This window comes from Papaver somniferum, chromosome 2, assembly GCF_003573695.1.
Source record: "Papaver somniferum cultivar HN1 chromosome 2, ASM357369v1, whole genome shotgun sequence".
Taxonomy (NCBI): Eukaryota; Viridiplantae; Streptophyta; class Magnoliopsida; order Ranunculales; family Papaveraceae; genus Papaver; species Papaver somniferum.
In genome coordinates, this window is record NC_039359.1 from 79,255,115 (window position 1) to 79,278,890 (window position 23,776).

The 23,776-nt window shown below is 36.8% G+C and overlaps 2 protein-coding genes and 1 pseudogene across 2 annotated transcripts; 2 read left to right on the plus strand and 1 right to left on the minus strand.

Annotated features, from left to right (window-relative positions):
- The first annotated feature begins 3,106 nt into the window (after positions 1-3,106).
- Positions 3,107-5,875, plus strand: LOC113353611. The gene is made up of 4 exons (XM_026597152.1): positions 3,107-3,429; positions 4,155-4,265; positions 4,354-5,338; positions 5,445-5,875. Exons 1-4 carry the CDS (start codon positions 3,205-3,207, stop codon positions 5,672-5,674), a joined length of 1,551 nt encoding a protein of 516 aa, XP_026452937.1. The 5' UTR covers positions 3,107-3,204; the 3' UTR covers positions 5,675-5,875.
- Positions 5,876-6,998: 1,123 nt separating this feature from the next.
- Positions 6,999-11,531, plus strand: LOC113351456 (annotated as a pseudogene).
- Positions 11,532-12,823: 1,292 nt separating this feature from the next.
- LOC113348143 (nuclear pore complex protein NUP93A-like) lies at positions 12,824-22,765 on the minus strand. The gene is made up of 16 exons (XM_026591848.1): positions 22,633-22,765; positions 22,428-22,552; positions 22,248-22,339; positions 22,071-22,137; positions 21,240-21,299; positions 20,385-20,474; positions 19,610-19,879; positions 19,209-19,304; positions 18,971-19,105; positions 17,575-17,628; positions 17,403-17,486; positions 16,363-16,449; positions 15,224-16,135; positions 13,880-14,061; positions 13,504-13,795; positions 12,824-13,120 (listed from the first exon to the last, which is right to left on the minus strand). Exons 2-16 carry the CDS (start codon positions 22,527-22,529, stop codon positions 13,043-13,045), a joined length of 2,601 nt encoding a protein of 866 aa, XP_026447633.1. The 5' UTR covers positions 22,530-22,552; positions 22,633-22,765; the 3' UTR covers positions 12,824-13,042.
- Between the last annotated feature and the right edge of the window lie 1,011 nt (positions 22,766-23,776).

The following is a 23,776-nucleotide window of genomic DNA, read 5'->3' on the forward strand; positions in this document are numbered from 1 at the left end:
TTATGGGTTGGGAATAAAAAGTTTCCCCTAATTCTTTCAGGGTCGCCCCTAATGACGCCAGGTTTATTTTCCCGACATTTAGAAATTTGAACAATGTCCCCAGAAATTGAGGTTTTTAACTCAAATTTTAATTTCTCCACCTACAATGAAGGCAACCGTCATTTGCAAGTAAATCACGATAGTGATACCGTTTTCCTCTTTTTAATTGCCATAACAAATATTAGTAGAAGCTGCAGAATAACAACAAATCTCATCAAACAATTGTTATGATCGAAATGCACACATACCTTTATTCTAAACAATTAATATCATTCTTAATTGGTCGACTGTTAAGGAGGTCTTCTATAGGGTGACTCCATTGAATTTTGTCCGTCATACTTTCATGGTCCTTAAAATTGGATTTAAAAAAAAAATAGAAATTGATCGTTTCTCTATCATTTTCCTTCGGATCTTTTTTTTTTGCAATAAAGAGCTTTTATTCATTATCTCTATCATAAATTGAAAGAAAATCTAAAAAATATCATCCATGATCAAAAAATTTCAAGATTGAAATTTCAATAAAAAGAAGTTTTCTTAAAATTTCAATTTTTCGATTTTGATTAAATTTTTATCGTTATTCTTCAAATTCATTACATTGGATGGTAATTTGTAGTTATAATTTATATGGGTTGATAGAAATTCTCAACGATTGAAGACTAACGGGTTACAAATTTAACTCAGAAAAACGGGTCACCATCGGGTTAAATTGCGGGCGAAGAAAAAAGAGTCCATGGATCTATTTATAACACCTATAAAAATTGCTATTTCATGACAGGGTTCGATGTTGCTAAATACTTTAGAAACATTTTATTTCGTTGCTAAAAGTGTGTTTCTTTGCTATCTCCCAAGCAATTCATAGATCTTTTAGGAACGTAAATAAAGTTGCTATTTGGGACAGACTAAATGCTTATTTTTCTGTTAAGAGTGTGATTTTCGTTATCAACAAATGCTTAGCAAAAGATACATACATCTAAATTTTGTACTGGTCGTCAAATGAAAGATACTAGTTAAAACTGTATTAAAACAAATTTGTTTCGGAATTTCGGTCGACCATCCACACTGCTGCAACAGTAATCTAATCATTAAAATTTATTCCCAAACCAAAATTCCTTACTGTTTTTCTTTAAACTTCGTGGAAGAAACCAAATTAGTTGTGATTCCTTTACCAAGGAAGGTAGCTGCAAAATGAAGGAATTCCCAGATCATGGAGAACTAATTGACCCATAAAAAATCATTAAAAACTGGTGTCTCCAAAAAAAAAATTTGAAGAAATTAAAATTACCCAAATTCACACTGTACACTAAAACATATCACAAGTGTAAGAATTTTACAACGGTCCACCCACAAAACAAACCCTGTGTTTTATTCAAAGTTTAATTGACCTTTTTAATGGATGTCGAATCAAGACATAACTAAAAAAAGGGGAGTTGAAGCCGAAACTAAACATAGCAGTTGATAAGGATTTTCAGAGGTGGAACGTGTAGTTAATAGATTTTCTTTCTTTTTTTGTTAATAGATATAAATATACATATATGAAAACCCTAATACAAAACGGGAAAACTTTTTTTGTTCATCAACATTGGATGAATCGATAGGCATCAACCTTTAATAAAAACTATAAACGTGAGGAGTACAGGAGGAAGAACTTACATGTTGAACCGGTGAGACTGATGGTGTTCTGTGATTTTCGGGGACAAATTATCAAGAAAGAAGGAAATTGAATCCGTGTCGTGCGTTTCTTGTGCTGTAATTTCACTAATAAATCAATCTGAGTGGAAATCTCATCATTAAGGCAAACCTAGAACCGTTACTGATTTCAGAAATTCTGAAATTTGTCGAATGGGAATTTGGAGCAACTATGAAATGGTAATGAAAAAATGGAATTAATGAATAAGGAATGAAAGGAGATTGAATCACAGATAATGGAAGGATTGAATCAGATGTACTTAATAGAGGTTTTATTTTGGCGTTACAAAAGTGAGCGAATGGATGTTCTTTTTTTAATCATTTCTAGGGTTTACTATCGACAACCATACCCATCAGCGCTAGCCACTGGATCAAACCAATCTAGAATGATCTGGGAGGGGAGGGTGAGATCAGCCGCTAGTTGACTATGTAGATTACGTTTATTACTTTCACAAATTTGAGTGTAATTCCCTAAGGCAGGTTTGGTTGCCAAAATTGCAGGAAATAGCCTTTTATGAGAGCTTTTCCGTGACAATGATGATTTTGTAACACATGATGATCGCCACGTCTGTTGCCTGACTAAGTATCTTTTAAATCTGAGGGAGGATCCATGGACACTCTTAGATGGACAAGGTCGGACAAGATTTGCGCCATTTTTTCCGCAAAACCCAAACGATAATGAATTTAAATCTAATATTTTGATGGTATATTATTCTTATAAGATTCTACATTCCTACAAAAAATGAGCACAATTCGAGATGTATAAAATCACCATCTACCCCTTTGAATATCAGCCGTTCAAAATTAACTGTTGAAATTAAGATTGGTAGATGGTCGGGTTTGCTATCTCGAATTGCATTTATTTTTGGTAAGAATGTAAAGTCTTATAATAGGAACCTATCAATAAAATATTAGACTTAAATTCATTGTCGTTTGAATTTTTCGGAGAAAATGGTGCAAATTTTATCTGACCTTGTCCATCTAAAAATGTCCATAGATCCTCAATCAATAAATATATTGTATATTACATGAAACTGTCCACATACAATCAGATTAATTTCCTTTTTTTTTCCTCCCTCTTATCTCTAAAAGCATGTTTGGGATGAATCCTACGTAAGCATATATAAAAACAAAAAAAAATCTTTAACCAGGACTCCAAGCGTATGAATTTGTTAGGAGTTACAAGCCACACTAGGCTATTCCAAGTTGGTGTTTTTTCTTGTGCATCACAATAACGTTTCCGGCACAACAAAATGGAGCCATGCTCCTAGCAACCTATGGGCCAAGGGCCTAAGGCACGCGACTAATATACCCGTTGTGAAAAATCATTTATTATAGTCCGCCTATTCCCAAAGAGAAGAAGAAATTCAAAATCTTTTCATTTCCCCAAATAATATAATCTCGTCTCTGTCTATCCACTAGACCCCTGGTTTTGCCCTAGAAATCCTTCGCTTAGATTTGTATGAAACAGAGATAATAATGGCGAAAATCAACAACAACAGAGAGAAATCAATCACCAGGAAACCATTATTGGATATCTCAAACGGCGGTGGTTCTCTAAAAAACAAATCTAATCAACCCTTCCCCTCTAAACAAGAAGAAGAGATTGCTGTTAAAATCGAACAAGAAGAAGAAGAAGATGATGACAAAATCCTTGATCGTCTTCTTCTTACTCATTCCGAACTCTCAAATCTTATTCACCAGGTACTACAAAAACCCTAGAAATTCCTCTTCAGATTTTAGAATTCCTTCGATTTGTTTAGGGGTTTTCGATGATTTTATCGAATTATTGGTTGCTTTAGTTAACTATTTGTGGTTGTGATTGTTTAATTTGGGGGTTTAACTGGTTAAGAACCCCCAATTTGAGTTTATCTTCTTCCTGTTTCTAGGTTAATTTTTCTCGGTGGTGCAAAATTTGATGCTTGATTGATTTCAACTTTTATTATAAGCTTGGTGGATCTGTTTGTTCTCATTGTTACTCTTTCGTATGGGTACAGAGCTTCAAGCTTGAAATGCTTAAAATTTTCTTCTGTCTATTGCATTCTCTCAATTTATTGTGCAGCTGCTGAAATGTGACTATACACATACACTCTTCACACTTAGGCTAACCAGAATTGCTCTTTCAATTAAACAAAAATGTTAGAGGTTCTCTTCTTTGCTTAGATACATAGGTTGTTGAAATGTCGGTGTGAAAATGCAAATATCCTTGGAAATTTGTGGTTGTTTTTTTCTTCAGTTTATATATTTTGGCCAGTGTTCTATTGTAAGTTTTCTAGTCAATTCTGTGTTTTTTGAGATTTTATTGCGATGAGTTTCTATAGATTTTACATATTCTAAAACATGTTATGTCCTTGGGGATTCAAGATGACATCTAAGCACTCTGCCACGATGCCCGTTTGTAATTATAATTTGGATGATGCACTTGGCAGATTGATGAATTGGTTGTGCAAGCATTCAAAGTTAAACTGAAAAGCGGAAAGGAAAGGAAAGACGTTGAATCCTTTACACATGTCTTATCTGATATGCACTCCTCCTTGAAGGTAGAAACTACTAACCTATCCTTTTATAGTCTATGTCACCAGTTTAATTTTAAACAACTAAAATTGTGTTTGATTCCTTCTATATTAGGCATGGGTTCCAAGGTTTCAAAATGCATTGTCTAGTCCCTCTTTAGTGCCTGATAATCAAATTGGAGAATCTTCACCAAGAGAAACTACTCCCAATGCATGTAAGGAGTTAAATGATGTTTCTGAAAGTCCAGAACAACTCGACTTGGATTCCCTAGTCTCCCCTTCACCCCTTGTGTCCTGGCATGCTGAACATACTGTTGAAAATGGAAGACAACTATTTCTGCTCACTCCATTGCCCAGATCAAGAGCATTATCTTCCATGCGCTGTCGCTCATCTACATCTACATCAGTCTTTGAAAGATTTACTGATTTGGATGCCCCACCTAACACTACTCTAGGATTACCTTCATTAAGGACCATTTCTGCGGATAGCAGTGATGATCTGCTGGAGGGTGTAAATATTAAACCAACACAGAAGAAAGTTTTGGGTTCTTTCAACGAGAAGGAGAGTGCTGTGGAAAGTGGGTTTGTATCTACCCCCAAGACATATAACAGAAATAAGTCAACTTTTCTTGTGACAACCCCTCGGCTGAAAGTATCACCACCAAAGTCTTGTGTCTTGCTAGAGCCAATCTCAGAGTCCTTTCACCATAGTTTCAATAACAACCGTAAATTGACCCCATTTCCTGTTAGGCGTGAAATATCCAGTCCATCAGAGGCTTCTGAATCTTCAAGCAGCTTCACCTCTGAGAGTTTGGCGTTGAAATATCCAGAACTTTTTGGAATAAAGCAGACTACTAGTAAGTCTGGAGCATGGAGGAAAGAAGTGGATGCTTCTCTTGAAAATTGGTTGATGTCACCTCCCAAATCTTGTGTTTTGATGGAGCCGCCAATGAAGAATGTATCAATAGAAGGCACTGGAGTTCATTTGTCTAATTTGGGGTCTGTACATGATCAGAGGATTTCTTGCGCAGCAGCTCCTGCTGAAAGAAAGCAGAATCTTCAAGGATTGTCTGAAACAAAGACTAAAGATTTGAATGAAGGTACTTGCATTTCCCCCCTTTCATGTCTTGTTCCCCTTGACATTTTGGTTCAACTGAAAACACTCTTGGATTCATTATCTCTAAATTGTCTTTTTATTATTTACAGAACCACCCAATGAAAGCACTTTACTTGTAGAAAGTACTCCTATGTGGAAAGAGCCCAACAGCGTGATTTACACAGGAAAGCGTCGTGGCGAGAACACATTGAAGAGGGAGCTGTGGACCAGATTTGAAGCTGCTTCATCTAACGCATTACATTTTGATCTCTCTGACTTCCCAGAGACAACAACAAAAGGACTCCTAGACAAATTCGAAGAGGTTTCTTCTGATAAATGAATATATGTATTCCCTCTTTAAACAAGACTGTCTTTTTTATAGAAAACGGATGATATGTATTTTCTGTCCTTAAAAGTCATAGTCATCCTTTGCTTTCCTTTCTTATGATGTTATAGTTACGGTACTGGTCTTGCAACAACATCTTGGGATTGCCTAGATGCGCAGTGATGGTATTTGTATTGCACAACCAATTCTGCATCACTCTCTCCTTGTGTATTCCTCAATCCGACGCTGAAAGAGCCAAATTGGTTAATTCATTTAAGACACTGACCTCGAGATTTGTTGCAAAAACTAAAGAGTCCAGAATGGACTGTTATTTAAAACAACCCCAAAAACCGTAAATCCGTTGGGAATGATAAGTCCCACCACCCGCCAATAAAAAGACGGTTGTGGAGAACTTTTTTCCTTACACAATCTGATATCAAGGTTTTTTATTTATTTTTTTTTTTTTTGAAACAGCAGAATGAGAAAGAGAAGATGATAAATAAAGGTGAGTTTTGCTTTCCCACGCTCATTTAAGGTTTTTAATATTTCCAAATTTTAGTGTACTACTTGGTCAAGATATGTGAATAGTTTGTTGACATTCTTCCTTGTTATTAATAAGATCATCACGAAGGGTTCTTATTTTATCTCGTCATTAGTGTATGGCTAAAAGCTAGCCATCAAGATGCAGTTAGTATTGTATTTTTATACTAGAGAATATATTTTTTATTAATGGGAGGAGTATTTTGTTTGGAGTCTATCTTCTATCTTATAGCTTGTGATTCCAGCAGGACTTGCTTATTGCCCGGTTTTCTTCCCATGGAATTGTAAAGGGAGATGCATGCATATTATGCAACACTGACGCGGGATTTGATTGTAGCTTGGCCGAGAATGTCAGTGTTTTTAAGAATGAACTCATCGATTTCTTCTGTTGCGTAAAAGGAATATTTTTAAGAAATCCGTGTCAAATTAATTACTGGATACTGACAGCTACTTGGAAATAATTAATGCTGGCGTGGTGTCTTTGCGTTAATATATATACATTTTGGGAGAAGAATGTATGTGAGTACAGTTTGAGTTTTGGTGATCTGGTGCCGCAAATCGAAGCCTTTTGTTTATAGGCAAGAAACATTTGTCAGATCAGTAGTATATATATTCATGAGATTGGCAGCATATATCTTCATGTTCTTTCAAAGTCTTGTGAATTTCAGCTTTTTAGGTTACTAAGTTAGGGTTTGCAGTGAACCACTCAAAACCCTAGTAACTTTCTTTGTAGAGGCTTACTTGCTTTCTGCTGCCTTTGTTCAGAGTAGCAGCAGTGGATAATGGTAGTGCCAACCAAATGCCTTCCAGTAAAGTGGTTTACCATGACAATTGCGAGGGCTGTAAGTTTGATGCACGTAAAGAAAAAACAAAGGTGTACCTTACAAAGAATTGATCTTTATATGGGTAGTTTCTCTGACTGCTTGTAAGTGTCATCTGATCTCTGTCTTCGTCTGTAAATTGAAGTTTTGTGTATATGCATTACAAGATTATTTTACATGTTTCGTTTCTGTGTGTTCAACTCTCCCTATATCATCTCTCTTTCCGTTCCTGTACTTCATGGTATTCACATTTGTGCGCTTGTACTTTGAGCTTCACTTGAATTTTGTTTAATTGTGTTATGGTTGCTATGAAATTCCAAGTACATGTGCATTATTTCATCATTTGCAGAGAGAAGACTTCTATATTGTGAAAAAGGAAGAAGATATTGGATTTTACGCAGGAATCGTGGGTGAGTGTGTTTCTGTTGATCAATGAAATTATGTTCATCTCAATATGTATTATGAAAAAATGTTTTACAATGGTAAAACCGTTTGTTTCGTTTAGGGTCAGCGTATATGTTTGGAAGAGCTGCGACCTCAATTTTATGGGGAATGATAGCTGATCGTTATGGTCGAAAACCTGTTATTATCATTGGCACTTTGGCAGTGTAAGTATATACATTGTTGATACTCATTGAGCTTTCAGTACTCATATTGAATTACCTCTTCAATATCAGTTTCAATGATGCTTCGTGAAATTTTCCATCTCAGGGTAATTTTGAACACTCTGTTTGGTCTCAGTACTAAACTTTGGATGGCAGTTTGTACGAGGTTTATCCTAGGATTGCTTTGCGGTTTACTTGGCCCCATCAAGGTAGATTTCTCAGCATTACACTCCACAGTTGTAGTGCTATGTCAATACCTAAAACTAAAAGATTCAGGAACCCTGGTAATTACCATGTTGACAAAACCTTGAGATGAATGAGACCCTAATATGAAACTCCAATCCAAAATTTCTCAACCGGTATTTTATTTTCATTCTGTGTGTTTCAATCTACTGATTAATTGCCTTTTGTTCAGGCATATGCTTGCGAAGTTTGCCGACCTGAACATCAATCCGTGGGACTATCACTTGTAAGAGTTGTATCCGATCATCATTTTCAATTTTCTCCATAAGGATTGTGCTGCTTATTCTTCATGAACACTTATTTTCGTCTCAGATCACGACATCGTGGGGAGTAGGCTTGGTCCTAGGTCCAGCCATAGGAGGCTTTCTGGCAAAGGTAAAAAATATAAATGCATCTTCCTTTGTTTTTGAATAAAACTAGACATTTTCAAAAAATACATTGTGTGTATCTAAAACTAAATTTTGCTCCAGTTAGAGACTTGTTGTAGTAATTCGATTTGCGGTAAATACGGATTCGATGCTCGGTCTTGAATAGATTTATAAACAAAAATATATATAAAATTGTCACAGGATCAAGAGATACCGGGACTCAGGATTTCACCAATTCTTATACTCATGCGATTCAATTATTAATTCTAGACAATTAAAGCTTATATTGATAACAAATATCGACTCTTACTTTGCCAAAAATAGATTTTGTAAGTATTATATGTAAATCATAAGCATGATGCATCAAGAATCTCATGGATTAAGCATACATCATCAGACAAAATCACAAATAATCAATAAAATTCATAATTCCATTCATAATAGTGCAAATAGTCATAAAAGAATTAAATAAAATTACTCATGCATAAAGAATGGTTTCCTCCATCATCCCAGTATTGGGGTTTAGCTACTCATAATAATCATGTTCTCAAAATACATACTTGATGCTCAAAATATGATTAAAAGAGTGAAAAATATAAAACAGTGGTTCTGTGACCCACAAAATTCGTCCAGAAAGAAACGATACCAGTGAGCTGCAGTAAAACAACGACACCCATCTGCTGCTGTTGACGCTGCAGAAAATAAGACCGCTCTGAGCAGTCCGTTCTTCGTGTTCTTCAAGGTTTGTTAATGGCAGCAGCAGCAGCAGGTACAATTCCTGCAACTCCTCCTGCGCCTCTCTGCTGGCCTCCCAATCGACCCCTAACTCTTCATCCCCCTTCTCTGACATAAAACCAACTATTTATAGGCTTTAAATCCCCTTGAAACTCGATCAAACCCCTTGGAAATCTCCATTATTCTTTACGGGTTGTTTGAAGAATAATCTTCTTCTTGTTGCGTTACAGGCTGTTTCTAGCTATTCTCTCGTCTCAAATATCTTCTAGGACTTTTACCCAACTGTTTTGATGTATATCCCACGCAAGATATCCCATAAATCTCTCAAACTAATCTCAAACCCTAAACAGAAACCGTGTGCACTGTCTTGACTTTGTGTGGATTTTCTGACTTATCCAGCCCAATTAGATGGGTCTAATCGCTTCTAACAGGTCCCTTATGTCTTTTAGAGTCCGTGGGTACCAAATTTGCCCATTTAATCGCCTCCTAGGTCGCTCAAATCATTGATCCAAAACTGTTGACGCTGCTGCCTTTTTTCCCGCCAAAATCCAGTTTTGAAACTTTGAAGATGACCTCCCCCTATCCAGTTCCGGTGTCCCTTTAGTACATGCCCTGAAATGGGGTGCCCCTTAGTAATTAGGTTACCCCTTATCCAAAGTGAGAGTCCGTATAGTAATTTTCTCCCACGAGCGCAAAAACCACTTTTTAGCCAATTTCGCCGCAAAAGCTTATTTCTCCAAAAACACCTACAAAGACATAAAATAACCAAATAAGTACAAAATAGAGTACTAACAATATAAACAATTGGGACAAATTAGACACATAAATGCGTCTATCAAGACTTAAAATCTGTTTTGCTTCTGAACAATTGAATCTATGTTACAGCCTGCGGAGAAATATCCGGAAGTGTTTCCTGAGGGATCTTTCTTTGCTAGATAAGCTGCAACTCAATGTACAGAAAGTTGTTTTCTATGTATCTTTTCTAATATGTATAAACTTTTCTGCAGATTTCCATACTTCCTACCTTGCCTGTGTATATCGATCTGTGCAGGACTTTTATAACTTGTTGGTGGCTCCCGGTATATATTCTTAATTCCTTCAGTTCACATTCACAACAATATTGTTTAAACGAGAATGAGAAAATGCACTCCTCTAAGTTTCAAATTACGTACTGTCTGATGGCGCTGGTACCTTACGGTTGCTTACGATGTTATAGGAAACATTACATAGACATAATGTCACAAATGAAGAACAAGATGTGGTGGATAGAAATGAAAATCTACCAGGTATAGATAGAACCAAATCAGACACTGAGAAAAGTCTTATTAGGAATTGGCCGTTAATGTCATCCATCATTGTGTATTCCCTTTTCTCCCTTCATGATATGGCATACTCAGAGGTAAGCCTGCAATCGCGTATTCTTCTATTTTCACACCAACCTGTCGGTGTACAATGAATTTTGATGCATGGATGTATTCTGCAGATTTTCTCATTATGGGCTGTTAGTCCTAAGAAATTTGGCGGATTGAGCTTTTCTACTAAGAAAGTTGGTACAGTACTTTCAATCACAGGCGCCGGTCTAATTGTTTCTCAACAAGTTCTGTATCCAATAGTTGAGAGGATTTCTGGTCACATGATAATTACTCGCACTGACTCGGTATGATTAAAAACTATTCTGTGACAACCAATTTTATTTGATGATTGACACAACTGGAATGATCAAAAAATGTTTTGACTTGAATCCTTCTCTACTGTTTTTATCTGTTGCAGGTTTTGTCTATTCCATTGCTAACAAGCTATCCCTTCATAGCCAGGCTTTCTGGTGTGAGCCAGTTTTTAGTCTTAAACTGTGCGTCTGTACTGAAGAACGCGTTTTCTGTAAGTATATGGTTTGCTCACTCTGGACTTCCGCTTTACTTGCCATTGAAACTTTTAAATGTCTTCTCAATCAGAATGCAATTCTCACTGGATTATTCATTATTCAAAACAACGCTGTGGTAAGTCTTTGTCAACTATCCTTCAGCATTTTCAAGTTATCTAGCAATATAGTGCATATTTTTTAACAAAAACTAGCAAACAGCCTCAACACCAAAGAGGAGCTGCAAATGGTATTGCAATGACTTCAATGTCTCTTTTCAAAGCATTTGGCCCGGCCGGAGGTGGCGCGAATGTAAGTGTCCCTTTTAAATGGATTTGTTCGTGTTTTTTACTGCAGTTGCTTCTTGTTACATAATTCGTGTACCTAATATACGGCTTCTGTATATTTACAGCTTTTCATGGGCGCTCAAACGCATTAGTGCTCAGTTCCTCCCTGGTATTGGAGCATCATACCCATCTAACCATTTGTTGAGTTGCCTTTTATCTTTCTCTTTTTGTAAGAGTTTAATTTGTTTATCGAAATAATGCAGGAGTTCATATGGTTTTCTTCCTTCTAAACGTGATTGAAGCACTGGGATTAATATTGACAGAGCATTTCTCCGGTTTCCCAAGTGACTCAAAGAAAGTCGTTAAGACTTTTCACTCTGCTTTAGTTTTTTTTCTTTTGAATATGAATGTTTAGGAACAAATATTTGGGAGTATATAAAAAAGATGGTGTTAAAATCTCTTCTTTTTTTTTATTGAAAAATAGATTTTCATTGATCAAGTAGAGATTACATCAGAATCTTGAGCTACCCATCCTTGAATGTCAGGAGGGTACTCATCAAAATATTCAAAATTAGCTCTCAAAAGTCTAGCTTTCTTTGCCAACTTATCTGCAACACCAGTACAATCTCTTTTAACTGAAACACACTGCCAGTGTGCACTTTTATTCAAAAGAAATCTAATGTCCAAAACTAAAACTTGATTCAACCAATGAACACGGGGAACTGATTCATTGATGGATTTAACTAAGACTTCATTATCAGATTCAAAAATCACATTGTTTAGCTTTCTTGAAATGGCTAGAGATACAGCTGCCTTCATAGCTTTGCACTCTAGTTCCTCCACCTCTATTCCTCCCTTCATTCCTCCATTAAACTATTGTCCTTGCACACCAAAGCAGGTACCTGCAAAATCTCTTAAAATCAGTCCTATACCACCCTGAGAATTTTGTTTAATAAAAGATGCATCTAGATTAATTTTCAGATATCCAATCTCTGGAGGTTTTCATCTCATAATCTGCAATGAATCAGTATTATTAACAGTATGGTTAGGAACAAAATAAACAATTCTATTGATATTATCCAGAGTCATTAATCTGTTAGGATTATGATTCTGAGTTTTTTTTGAGCACCTACCCTTCCAGATAGCCCAAGCAGAAACCATTAAAAGTTTGTCTATATCCTCCCTTAGCAGCCCTGTACCAGAATTCAAATTAACACTACCCAATTCCTGAAAGAACCATGCTGTGACAAGATGTTACCAACATTAATGTTTAGACCAAGCCATATGGATCTAGCAGAAGGACAATTCAAGAAAAGATGATCACTTGACTCATTTGGGTGACCACACAGACGACAGTGAAGCTCAGTTGGATGATCACGTAATTTAACTTTACGAGGCAGTGTAAGTTTCCAGGGAGCTTTCCAGACCTGCTGAGGGACAGTTGGGAAGAACAGTTTGAGCTTGTCTAGTTAAAACATTATAAACGCTTTTAACTGAAAACAAACCCTTTCTATTTGGTTTCCAAATAAGAGAATCCTTACCTAATGCAGGAACATTCATAATAAGAATTAAGTTAGCAGATTCAGGTTCAAAAAGATAATGAACCTGGATAAAATCTCTTAATAATGGGTTTCTATAGGCTGTCTTGGGTTCTACAGGAACTCACTTCTATATTTTGTAAATGAAGTAGTGGATTTCCCAAACAGCTATTGATAAGATAATCATTAAAATGAGGGAAAAGTGCAATGTCAGGATATCTACTTTTTCATTCATTCACAGTAAAGCAGAACATGCCATCTTCATGGCCCACGGATAAAAAAATGACTGCAAAAGAAGAGCCAATAAAGCATCCACATGGATGAAAGCAATCAAGTTTTTTTACATTAGTGTGACAAACAGAAATAAACATTGCAGGCATCAGTCCTTTCAAAGGGTTCGTGCAACCTTTTCGTACAAATCGCGGGGCCAGTTCCTCGCCATATTGTTTGCAACAAAATTGGCAATCTGCAAAGTTGAGCAGTTAAACAGTTACAGAATTGGTTGATATTTAACATTTGTCTTGTGAATAATGAGAGTATGAAATTTACAGTTGAAGAAAAGATGAGAGTACTGGTTGAAGTAACAGACGAAACATCGGACAATGACACCAAGCATTATCCGTCTACTAAGCATTGGGCTGGCAACATGGCCAGTATGAGATGGGTTTTTTCCAAACATTATCGTACCCAAATCATCACATGTGAGGAGGTTTTATCTAACAATGCTAGCTCTTAATTGTGGTCTATACCCATGTCATGTACAGGGTAAGTTTATTTCATCTCATTAGGGCAGCAAATGTGAGCCACGTTGAATTGCACTATCAAAATACTATCAAATTGCATGCTCACCTTAATCCGTAAGGCGCGCAGTAGTCCATCTGAATCTGCTACATTGTCTAGACAGCTAAGAGCAACCTTCAGGAGATCTGGCACACAAGCTTGGACATGCAATGCTAACTTGGGAAACACATCAACTGAGATATCTTGTGACCGCGGATCTAAGGGAAGGAATGACAGCTTCATTAGCTCCCTTAAAGCATCTGCATATTGACCTGATTTAGCTAGTTTATGGATAAACAATACCGCCTCAAGCTGTCTTAACACTGTTTGCTGCTCCAAAATATGCTCTCTATCATGCAGGCTGCACATGAAAAGAAACAAGTGAGTTTTTAGCCAACCAAGAAGAGGAAACGCGTACACCCCAAGAAAGAAGCATCAAATGTACCTTGATTCATGTGAGTATTTGTAAGCTTCCAATATCTCATTCGCTTTTTGAATGAGACCAGAAGTCTGACTGTCACCGTCAAATCTACCACGTGAGAGAGCACAAATGGATTCTGAGAGGCACTTATTTATTGTCTCCAGTGCTACTGAATAGGCCCCAATTCTCTTTTGTATTTCTACAGACTGAAATTTCCAAAGTGAGAAGAATAAAAATACAAAATGAAGGAGACAGAAATCTTGAGGATGGAGAAATGAACATGATCTACAAGTAACAAGATAGACAAAGGCTTATAGACATAAGACGGGGACAAAGCAAAGCAAAGCAACTGAATGACTATCAAAATGACAGCACATGCTAGCAAGATAGTGTCCTTCGTAAGTTATATTCAATTCACCAACTTGCAATTTGCCAAGTCCAGTTTTAGATATCTACAGTTAATCAGGAATATTGTACTTTCTTCAAAAGATACTACGCACAAAATCAGAAATCCGGAATTTCTTTGCGGTCAAATAGGAAAGCTAAAGAAATACCAAGGAGCCAAGTAAACTAATGTCCGAACACCATGAGAGTAACTTTACACAGTAAGGCCCATTCAGAAAATAGCTTTGACAAAATATTTGACCACAAAATTGCCTATTAGCAATGTCCAACCTTCCTCCAAAGACTTTTATGCAAACCATAATTTCAAAAAATATCTGAACAAAAAATAGAGAAAATGGTACTCACAATAAACATTAAAGAAAAATAGAGATTATTCTTCCTCCTAAGATTTTATAGAGTTTGTCAATTTCAGGAACCATGCTTATTAAAGACTGAACTACATCCATCAAAAGTATGTACTCTCTCTACTATATAAATGTTCAACAGTTAGCTCACCCTTTTATGTTAGTCGCCAAATGTCCTAATCTATTGTACAATGTCTACATATGTTAAATGGTGTCTCATGGGAAAAACAGAATGTCGCACTATAGAAGTATAAACACAAATTCAGAAGCTAATGGACCTACACATATCATGTGTGCCAGTGAGCAAGGTGCCAAATGACCTATACTAAATGTCAGAACAGGCGAATAGCATTTAAGAGAAAGCATATCATTTTCCTGACGAGCTGACAACAGCTACTCTTCCACTATTAAAAAGCTTGATGAGATATACTAAAGATCTCCATAACAGAAGACTAAGACAACAAAGCACATATTCTTTCTACTGTGCCTGTAGAGAATATATAGTCAGCATCGTCCAGCAAATGAACTTTTTTGTCGTATAGCCTAGCTTTAGAAGTTAGTTAATTATCTATTTCCTACAAGGCGTTTAACAAAAACAACAAATGAGGCAGAGGTTTACTTTGTCGTATAGCCCAGCTTCCTGGCATTGGCGAGCAGCTTCAAGCAAAAACTGTTGTTGTGCTGTTCTGTCATTTAGAAACCTCCTAAGTTGACCTTCCTCGCCAGCACCTCTTGCACCAAGCAAAAGAGATATGCCACCATCACGTAATAATAGCTCAGTAAGGAGTTGCTTGAGCATCAATTGTCTCTGTCTTTGCTGATTGCTGTTTCCTCCTCCAGTCCAAGATAACTCTCCACCACCCATTGCAGAAGCAGCTTGTGCATAATATTCTAGTGCCGCTGAGAGATTATCTGAATGCAAATATGCCGAACCGTACTGGCGAATCATGCTAGCAGCTTCAGCAAAAGCATCCATTAGACCCAGCTTTGGACCAGTTCCAGCACCATCCGAAAGAACCCCATGATCTGCTAGAACAATTGAAATATGAACTGCGTCGATATTGAATCCTCCATCTCCAGTTTCCTTGGATAAGTATAGAACCGCTGGCAAAAACTGGATGCTCAAAAGTAATACGTAAGGGTACACTAACGGATCCTTCCCGTTCTTTGTGTAATACGAAGGCTCAAACTTATTAAGGTAAACCTGCAGATCGTCTAAACTGTAAGGTACCATGGTCTCATTCAAAATAGCAGAGGAGGAAGCAGCTCCACCACCTGGACGATCTCGAACTGCTGACAATTTGAACCACAAGAAATCCTCGATAGTATTGAAAATTGTTGGTAGATCCCTAAGCAACCAGTCAATCTGTTTGCGTGAACCAGATATGATAGCATAAAGTAGTAACTTTTTCTTGTCATACGCAGGTCGACCAATTCGATCCCCCATCCTCAACATTTTCTCACATTCTTCTGTAGCAGCAGCTGCAGTCTCTTGGGACACCATACCTCCAGTAGAAATCCACTCAGCAAGCTGCAAAAAATAAAAATAGGATGATTTCAACATTATGACCACTGAGATGTGAAAAGTCAAGGACCCTGATATAATTTATGCCGGCTCGAGATTGGAATCTTGGTCAAAAAAGATAAGATGCTGGAGTTAAGTGTTTATAGCTCCTTCCAATCAAACAATGGGTTCTAGTTGCCCTGAATTAATTGCTGGTAGAGTGAGCAAGATTGGAAAAGTATCAGCAAAAGTACCTGAGCAGCAAATTGATGTGAAGCACGAGATGACAAAGCAACATTTCTAGCCTCATCATAATAACCAGTTCGCAAGCAGAAATAAATCTGCAAGTAATTAAGAAGATAAAATCAATGTCAGAACATGGTAGAAATATGATAACAAGAATATTACAGTTGATATTTAGTAATATTGTCTCAATGGCACTAGCGTTTGTAATTCTCTTTACACAATACAATCACAAAGATATCAAATATTTGTCGTTCACTATGGTAAAAAAAAAAAGAAAAAACAGAAACATGGTCCCCCCAAATAGGCACCAAGCCAATGGAAAACCAGTGGGGGCATGAGAAAATGTTATGAGTCTACTCCGAAGCATAACTTAGAATAAGCACTAATGGAGGAAAAAACACTAACTTCAAGGATATATATAGTGGAACATTAACAAGCTGAAAACCAGGGAAGATATGTGATACATGAAATGAAAATTTGTAACTCATTTGAAGGTGTAGCTTCACAGTTAACTCAAATGACATTTGAACCACATTATAAATGAACTGTCGTGTTGAAAATCCAGTCATTTCTTGACAACACTTGCTGCAACCTTCATTTCTCGTCACTGGAGCACCACAGGGCACACGCTAGGGAAACATGAGGATGTTACTTGATGGGACCAACAAATCCCCACCCTTGAAAATAAATAATAGTAGAGTACATTTCAAATACGAGTCACGAATCACGAATGCTCTGCACTGGGATTCAGCGTTGTCGTGAGGTTTTAAGGGATGCCATGGTTCGTGATGCAGGAGCTAAATTCATCAGTTCGGTTCTAAAAATAAAGTACATCTATCCTATAGATGATAAGATGATGCAGATTCAGCCTTTAAGATAACTTGAGAAAGAATGGAGTTGAAGAAAAGCTTATCCCATTACTTAATGGCTTAGTAATGGGACTTTAAACCATGACTTCTATAATCATTTAAACCAATCACAGATATTAGAAACTCAACGGCCCAAAAGAAGACTGAGTGTAGATAAAACTAAAGTAGAGTCAAAACACCTGTTGCCAAGTCGTATCAACGGGAGGCTGCCTGCGTGCATCGCTTGCGTCAAAATCTAGAACCCCATACTCCCTCAAACGGATCTGCAGAGCAGTTTATAAGAACCTTTAGATGCCAACCTTTAGAACTGGTACCTAAATGCAGTAGCAACTAAAAGAAAATTTCCCTAACCCGGAGAAAGGCACGAATTTTCTGCAGGTTCCCCACAACCCCGCCAAGAGCAGCCTGCCAAAACGAAATCAGAGATGAGCAAAAATCAATAGAAACAGCAAAAATGACATGATACTGGACGATATAAGTGTAGTTGCGATATAAGTGTAGTTGAGACTGTTTTCATTAATCATTTAACTAAGCACTTCCAGGTCTCAGGAAATTACAGATCTATTCAAATTCAGAATAGTACTATCTACACCAGGAACTCTCAAATAACATGCATTAACTTAGAAGGGGTAACCAAGTGGACAAACATCGAGAACCTAGAGAGACAAACAAAGACTGTTTGACAGCCAGAAGTAGAAGTACTCTAGAGCGTTTGTTAAATGATTAGTTCAGAAATCCATGTGTGTAAACCTGTAAATCAGGGCATATTATCTCTCAGTTTACAGCAAATTAGGGAGAATGCATTTTAACTTAGAAACAAGAAACAAATTTTTACTACTCCATTTCCTCTTCTCGGAGATTCGCTGCAAAAGATGGAAGAAACTAAAAAGAACTCATCATCATGACATAACCAAAACAGCCACAAAAAATAGAGCATATATTTAATCATGGATTTAAAAGGGCTTGTTGAAAATAAGTTTTGTTAGGATGATGATTTTCATTCTTCACAATCTCAATTTCACATTTCGTATATCACAACTCCAGATAATTTTCCGCATTCAGTTAAGTTCCCTTCACTAATAGTCCAGTCAATCCATCATCATTTGGGATTAAATAGTAATGTTTCGGTCAACAACTTCATATTCATAGAGGAGAATGATTTCACTGTGAAAAGGTCTAAGGGAAGAAGAAAAGGAAAATGAGTACAACAAATATTGGAGGAAAGAAGTTAATTCTTGAACACAAAGACGCCTTTTTTCGGTTACAGGAGGAAGCTTTTAACTTACTTCCCAAACACGCTTTGAATCTTTTGTGTTTCGACTCAAAATACGAACCCATGGAGCTAGAATACCAAGAAATAAAAAGTCAAAACTTAATTTATGAAGCAAAAGCTTCTTGCATTTGAAGAAGCAACCTAGACTTAGGTCTTAAGTGTTACCATGATGATGAGGATACACTCTTCTTTTTTTTACCACTCTTTCATCAACAGAAAACACTCTTCTCCATCTTCACCTATTCACTTTACCATGTGCAATGACAAAGAGTCATTTCTACGTTGTTCACACTGTGAAGCTCATTTTCCATTTGTTTGTGCAGAAACCCCTTTTCTAGGTAATCATGGCTCTTATATAAATCAGCTCCATTTTTTGCAGTTATTAGAAAGGATGTGGGAAACTAAAAACCCTAAAACAAATGTAATGCTTTAATTCAGAAAACAAATCACAAGTCCAATAGAGCTTTTGAGTACCTGTGCAGGGTGACTTTGGATCGTATCAAGGATATACTTCTCATGTCCCCTTTCCAGATGTCTTCTTGCACCAATTACTAATGACATTTTCCTTGATACATTGTGTTTAACAGCTGAGTCTTCACCTACTAATGCCTGCATCGCGGAGGAGCCGCATTAGTATTCTTGTGAGCAAACATTCATCACAAACACAGATAAAATGAAGTATCAGCACATGACCACTTAAATGACCGTGTACCTGAATTAAGTGCCATATCTTCTGCACAGTAACTGATTTTCCACCAGACACGTCAAGTCCTAAAGTTTCATAAGCACCTCTGAAAGCAGTAGCAGGCTAGCAAGGACAAAAGAAATTGAAAATAAGATGCACTAATTTTTAATGAACAGTACAGTTATGTAGTTAGACAGCAGTGTTTTCAAGAAGCGTAGTACATGAGAGGAACAGAGGTATTAAAAATCCTAACTTGACTTTTTATGATGATCAATATGCGCACTTTAGCAATACAACGTACCCTCACCAGATATGAGAAGAAAAGCAGCCTAATTGCTCAGAAACTATTCAGGAAAAAATACAAAAGTGTAAAGGTATCGGCAGCAATGGCTTGCATACCCGATGCATACTAGAAGAAATAAACTTACTTTAAATGGTAAGGCTCGTTCTCTTGCGTCGTTTAGTTTCCTAACAACCTCAGCATATACAGAAGCCTTCATTTCGAGGATAGGCTCATTATTTGCTGAAGGTATGAGCTCCATGCCTGTTGTACCAGTAGAAACCCTTGGACTAGAAGCAATGGAAGCCATTTCACCAGGACTATTAATCACTGTGCCTACACTACCGCTTGCTCTGGGAAGTGTAGAAAGCCGACTCAAGCCTTGAAGAAAATCCCACTTTTCCTTTTGCCAATCCTCCTGTGGAACATCGAATCCACATATTAAGCTTGATAATATAATGGAGGATGATAAAAGAAATTTAACCTGATATATTCTGAAATCTGATACTAATATTTATCTCTTGCTCGGGGATATCATATAGTTGGTTTCTCTACTCTCTAAAGGTCGGTCATTCAAAATGTTTAGGTACTTTACTAATAAAGACAACACATGCAGCAAAAGAACGACTATGGTTAACTGCGAACATATAAACCCATGAACTCCTAAAAAAATCCTATGTATCCCTCCGACATGGGACATTAATTTATTAACCAAAGAAATTTATGATTCAGATTCAACTGTAGGCTCCATTCTCTTTAACAGTCAGACACTAAACCTGTATGAGCATATGGAAAACTTCAACAAAATAAGAAGAAAGCAAGGGATAATAATTATAGCTCATGCACAATCAAACCACCCAAATGAAATAGCTTGATAATGTGCCGATGCAACCAAGGTACAGTAAACATGGAAGCATACTAACCTCCAAAACTTTCACCATGTAATCATTAAAGCTTCTAACATTATCCTTCTGAGCCTCCTGAATAGCTGTGACCATGGCCATTTCATGAACCTGATATGCAAATCACATACAAAAATAACACGTTGTCAAGGAAGGTAGGGAGAGTATTTTCTGTGGACAAAGATGCATGGGTATAGCATAACTCCAGAACAATGTGCTCACCAATTTGAGATTATAGGAGTATGGCATGGAATAATTTAACTTAACACTATTAAGTTCAATAACTAGCAAGCAAGGAATACAAGTTCAAATTGGAAGAATTTATTGGTGGTTCTTTTTCTGTTACACATAACCCGTTCCCAGTATCTGTAATTAAGGTTGTGTACGGTATTAGAAACCCTTTCATATATCCAAAGCTTCTGAACATTTATGAGATTCAGGCATACAAATGCTGTGAATAGTTGTCACCCAAGCAGAGTTACTTTTCCAGCCTTTGTTGAAGGCTCACTTCGAATACCATACACAACCTAATAAGGAGGCACACTAATAAGGAGGCATGAATGCTGTGAATAGTTGCCACCCAAGCACTTTTCCGGCCTTTGTTGAAGGCTCACTTCGAATGACCAAGATCTAATTGATCTCTACCTAAAATCCACAGAACTGAGTTGTTCCCTTGTCACATGTTCTCGCACTACAAAAAGTGGGGGTTTGCTAATACAACAGTAATACAACAGTAATAACTTCGGTTAAAACTTGTAATGTGATCTAAAAATTGCATGTGCTCGAGTTTGCAATAAAAACTGAACAGTTCCAGGAAGCGATAGAAAATTTATTGACTAAAATAATGCACTGTACATTAAGTGGCACAAAAACTACCTGTTGCAAATACTCTTCAACACTTGTTGCCTCAGCGGGGAAGACATCCTCAAATTTAGTCTTCAAAAATACAAAAGGATAATTAGAGCAAGAAACATAAAAAAGAATAAAGTAAATATATATGACTGCCAATAGGACTATCATTCATCCTTCCCTTATAAAAACAGTAATGCATTGAAAAGTCAAAGGATTGGACACCAGTAACAGCAGCAATAAGTTACACTCCGGTGGTGGAGGTAAAAATTGTTGAAGGAGAAGATGGCATTTTCAAGGACCTATAACACTACAAATAATCACTTTATTATACTCATTATCCATCCACACACTCTAATTCATCCAGAAACTAGTCCATACAGTTTCTCCTTCACATTTCAGAAGCAAGCAAGGTTTAAAATTTCGTATTGTTATATAAAAAGTAAAAGTGGCTGCATAAGAGAGAAACTAATTTCCCTTTCAGAGTTTCAGTTGTGAAATTCTGCTTCCATTGGAAGAGCTCTTCTTGGTGAAATCAAATTTCTAACATTTACTCATCCAGTGCTCAAAGGATCTTGAACTTCGAAGTATTTTCTGTCACGAAAGTGACTAACTAGGAACTGGACATGGTCATTAAATCGGGCCAATTTGAATTGGAATTTCCAGGCAGTGACCTAGCTACCAGTTATAATACATCCAAACAAGTTAACCTAGTTCATACCTAGGCTCATTAACACGAAATTTAAAGTTCTAGGATACACATTTCCAAACCTAAAGCCATAATCAAAATCCAACAAAAAAATAAAATAAAGAGAGAAAAACAAATCGCAAAATCCAAAGACCAGTTTCAAATGTCACCTTTAACTCAAAAGACTTGAGATCCCGTGCAAGTTGTTCGGCATTTATCCCTTCACGCGCTAACAGCCTGTTGAGCACAAATTTACACATGAACTCAGTTCTCCAAATAAGAATCAGCCACAATCACCCCGCAATAGAAAAAAAAAATCCAGAAAAAATTGAAATGAAACAAGAAACCTGGTGGCTGCATTAGATTCTGCAGGAACTTCAGTTCGTACAGTTTTAGATTTAAGCTTCTTTGATAACGCTTCTAATTGATCTAAGTTTCTCTGTAGGTGTAAAACAACTTTAGGGTTAGGGTTTTTCCAAAAAAATCTTATAAACGTAGAAATTAATAACTGAATCAGAAGAAAGTACCTGTAAGGCAGGGAACTGGGCAGATGGAGCAGCTTGCTCGAGAAGTTTAGTAGAAGAATGAAGAAGATCCGTCCAACTACTCATGTCTGGTTCACTCGCCATGTTTCTGTCTATCACTAAGTGACCTGTTAAAGGATTATCTCGTAATCAATACAGTGAATGTAAGCGAAAACTTGGATTTAAGAAGATTTTTCTAGGGTTTTACCTTTGAAGATTGGAGAACGCGGAGAAGAGAGACTGGGAGAGAGAAGTCTCTCGTTCGCGGGATTTGAATGAGAATAAAAATGAAATTCAAGGGTTTATTCGCTCTCTATGAATTGGGGTTTAAAGAGAATCGCGTAATTTAGTCATTGGTTCTTACTCCTGGGTCAATTCTTGTGGACATTGGCAAATTGTCTAGTCACGTGGATGGGAAAATTTATTTGTCGACTATAGATTAAGGCAGCCGAGCGGATGGTTCTAAGCCGCCAGCGTTCAAGAGGCTCGTTCGTTCAACAACACTTCCATTTTTCTTTATAGAAATTGATACAAAAAAAACTTGTTCACAAATTGTATATAAAGTTTTTCTGAGATTTTCATACGATAAGTAGTCAAAAGAAAAAGAAAAAAAAACGTTGGATGATAAAAATTGGGCTCAGAATAAAATCAATAGTTCGGTGGTATTAAACAAGTGGCTGGCAAGGGTGTGCTTACTGATCATATATCTCAAAATGAAGCGTTATATCGTTGTACAAAATTAAGAAATTGGTGGTTATAAATGCATAATGTGTATGGCTACCTTAACCTGGCGATGTTAGAGAATGGGTTTGAGTTTGAAGATATCCTTCGTAGTGTTTCCGCTGGTTACATTATATAAACTAGAATTCTTAGGGTGTTAAAGACGGAAGCCTCCAGATAATGATCATCCGAAGATAAATTTTGATGCCTCTTTCATAAAAGAAACTTTACGACAAGAAATAGGACTAATGGTTAGGAATTTTGCAGACACCTTCTTTAGAGCTAAAGGGAGATACTTTGATTGAGGAATGACTGAAGGTGTTGAAGTGGAGGAATTTGAATGCTTGGTCACGAAGGAAGTTGTAAGCTGGGCTATAGCAAGAAAACTGAATAGAATTGTTTTTGAGTCAGACAGTGAGGTTCTAATAAAGTATGTTAACGAATAAACTTTATATGTCTATCGCAGGAACCAGGGTTTAATCCTTGATATTAGATTTCTTTTAAGTAAAATTAGTCATTGTTAAGAGAGTAGTCGATGGAGTAGCAAATCAACTAGCCAAAAGGATTTAGAACTCTAAGATTTGATATTGTGTACATGAATGAATTACCACAAGGTATTCAAGAACTTGTTA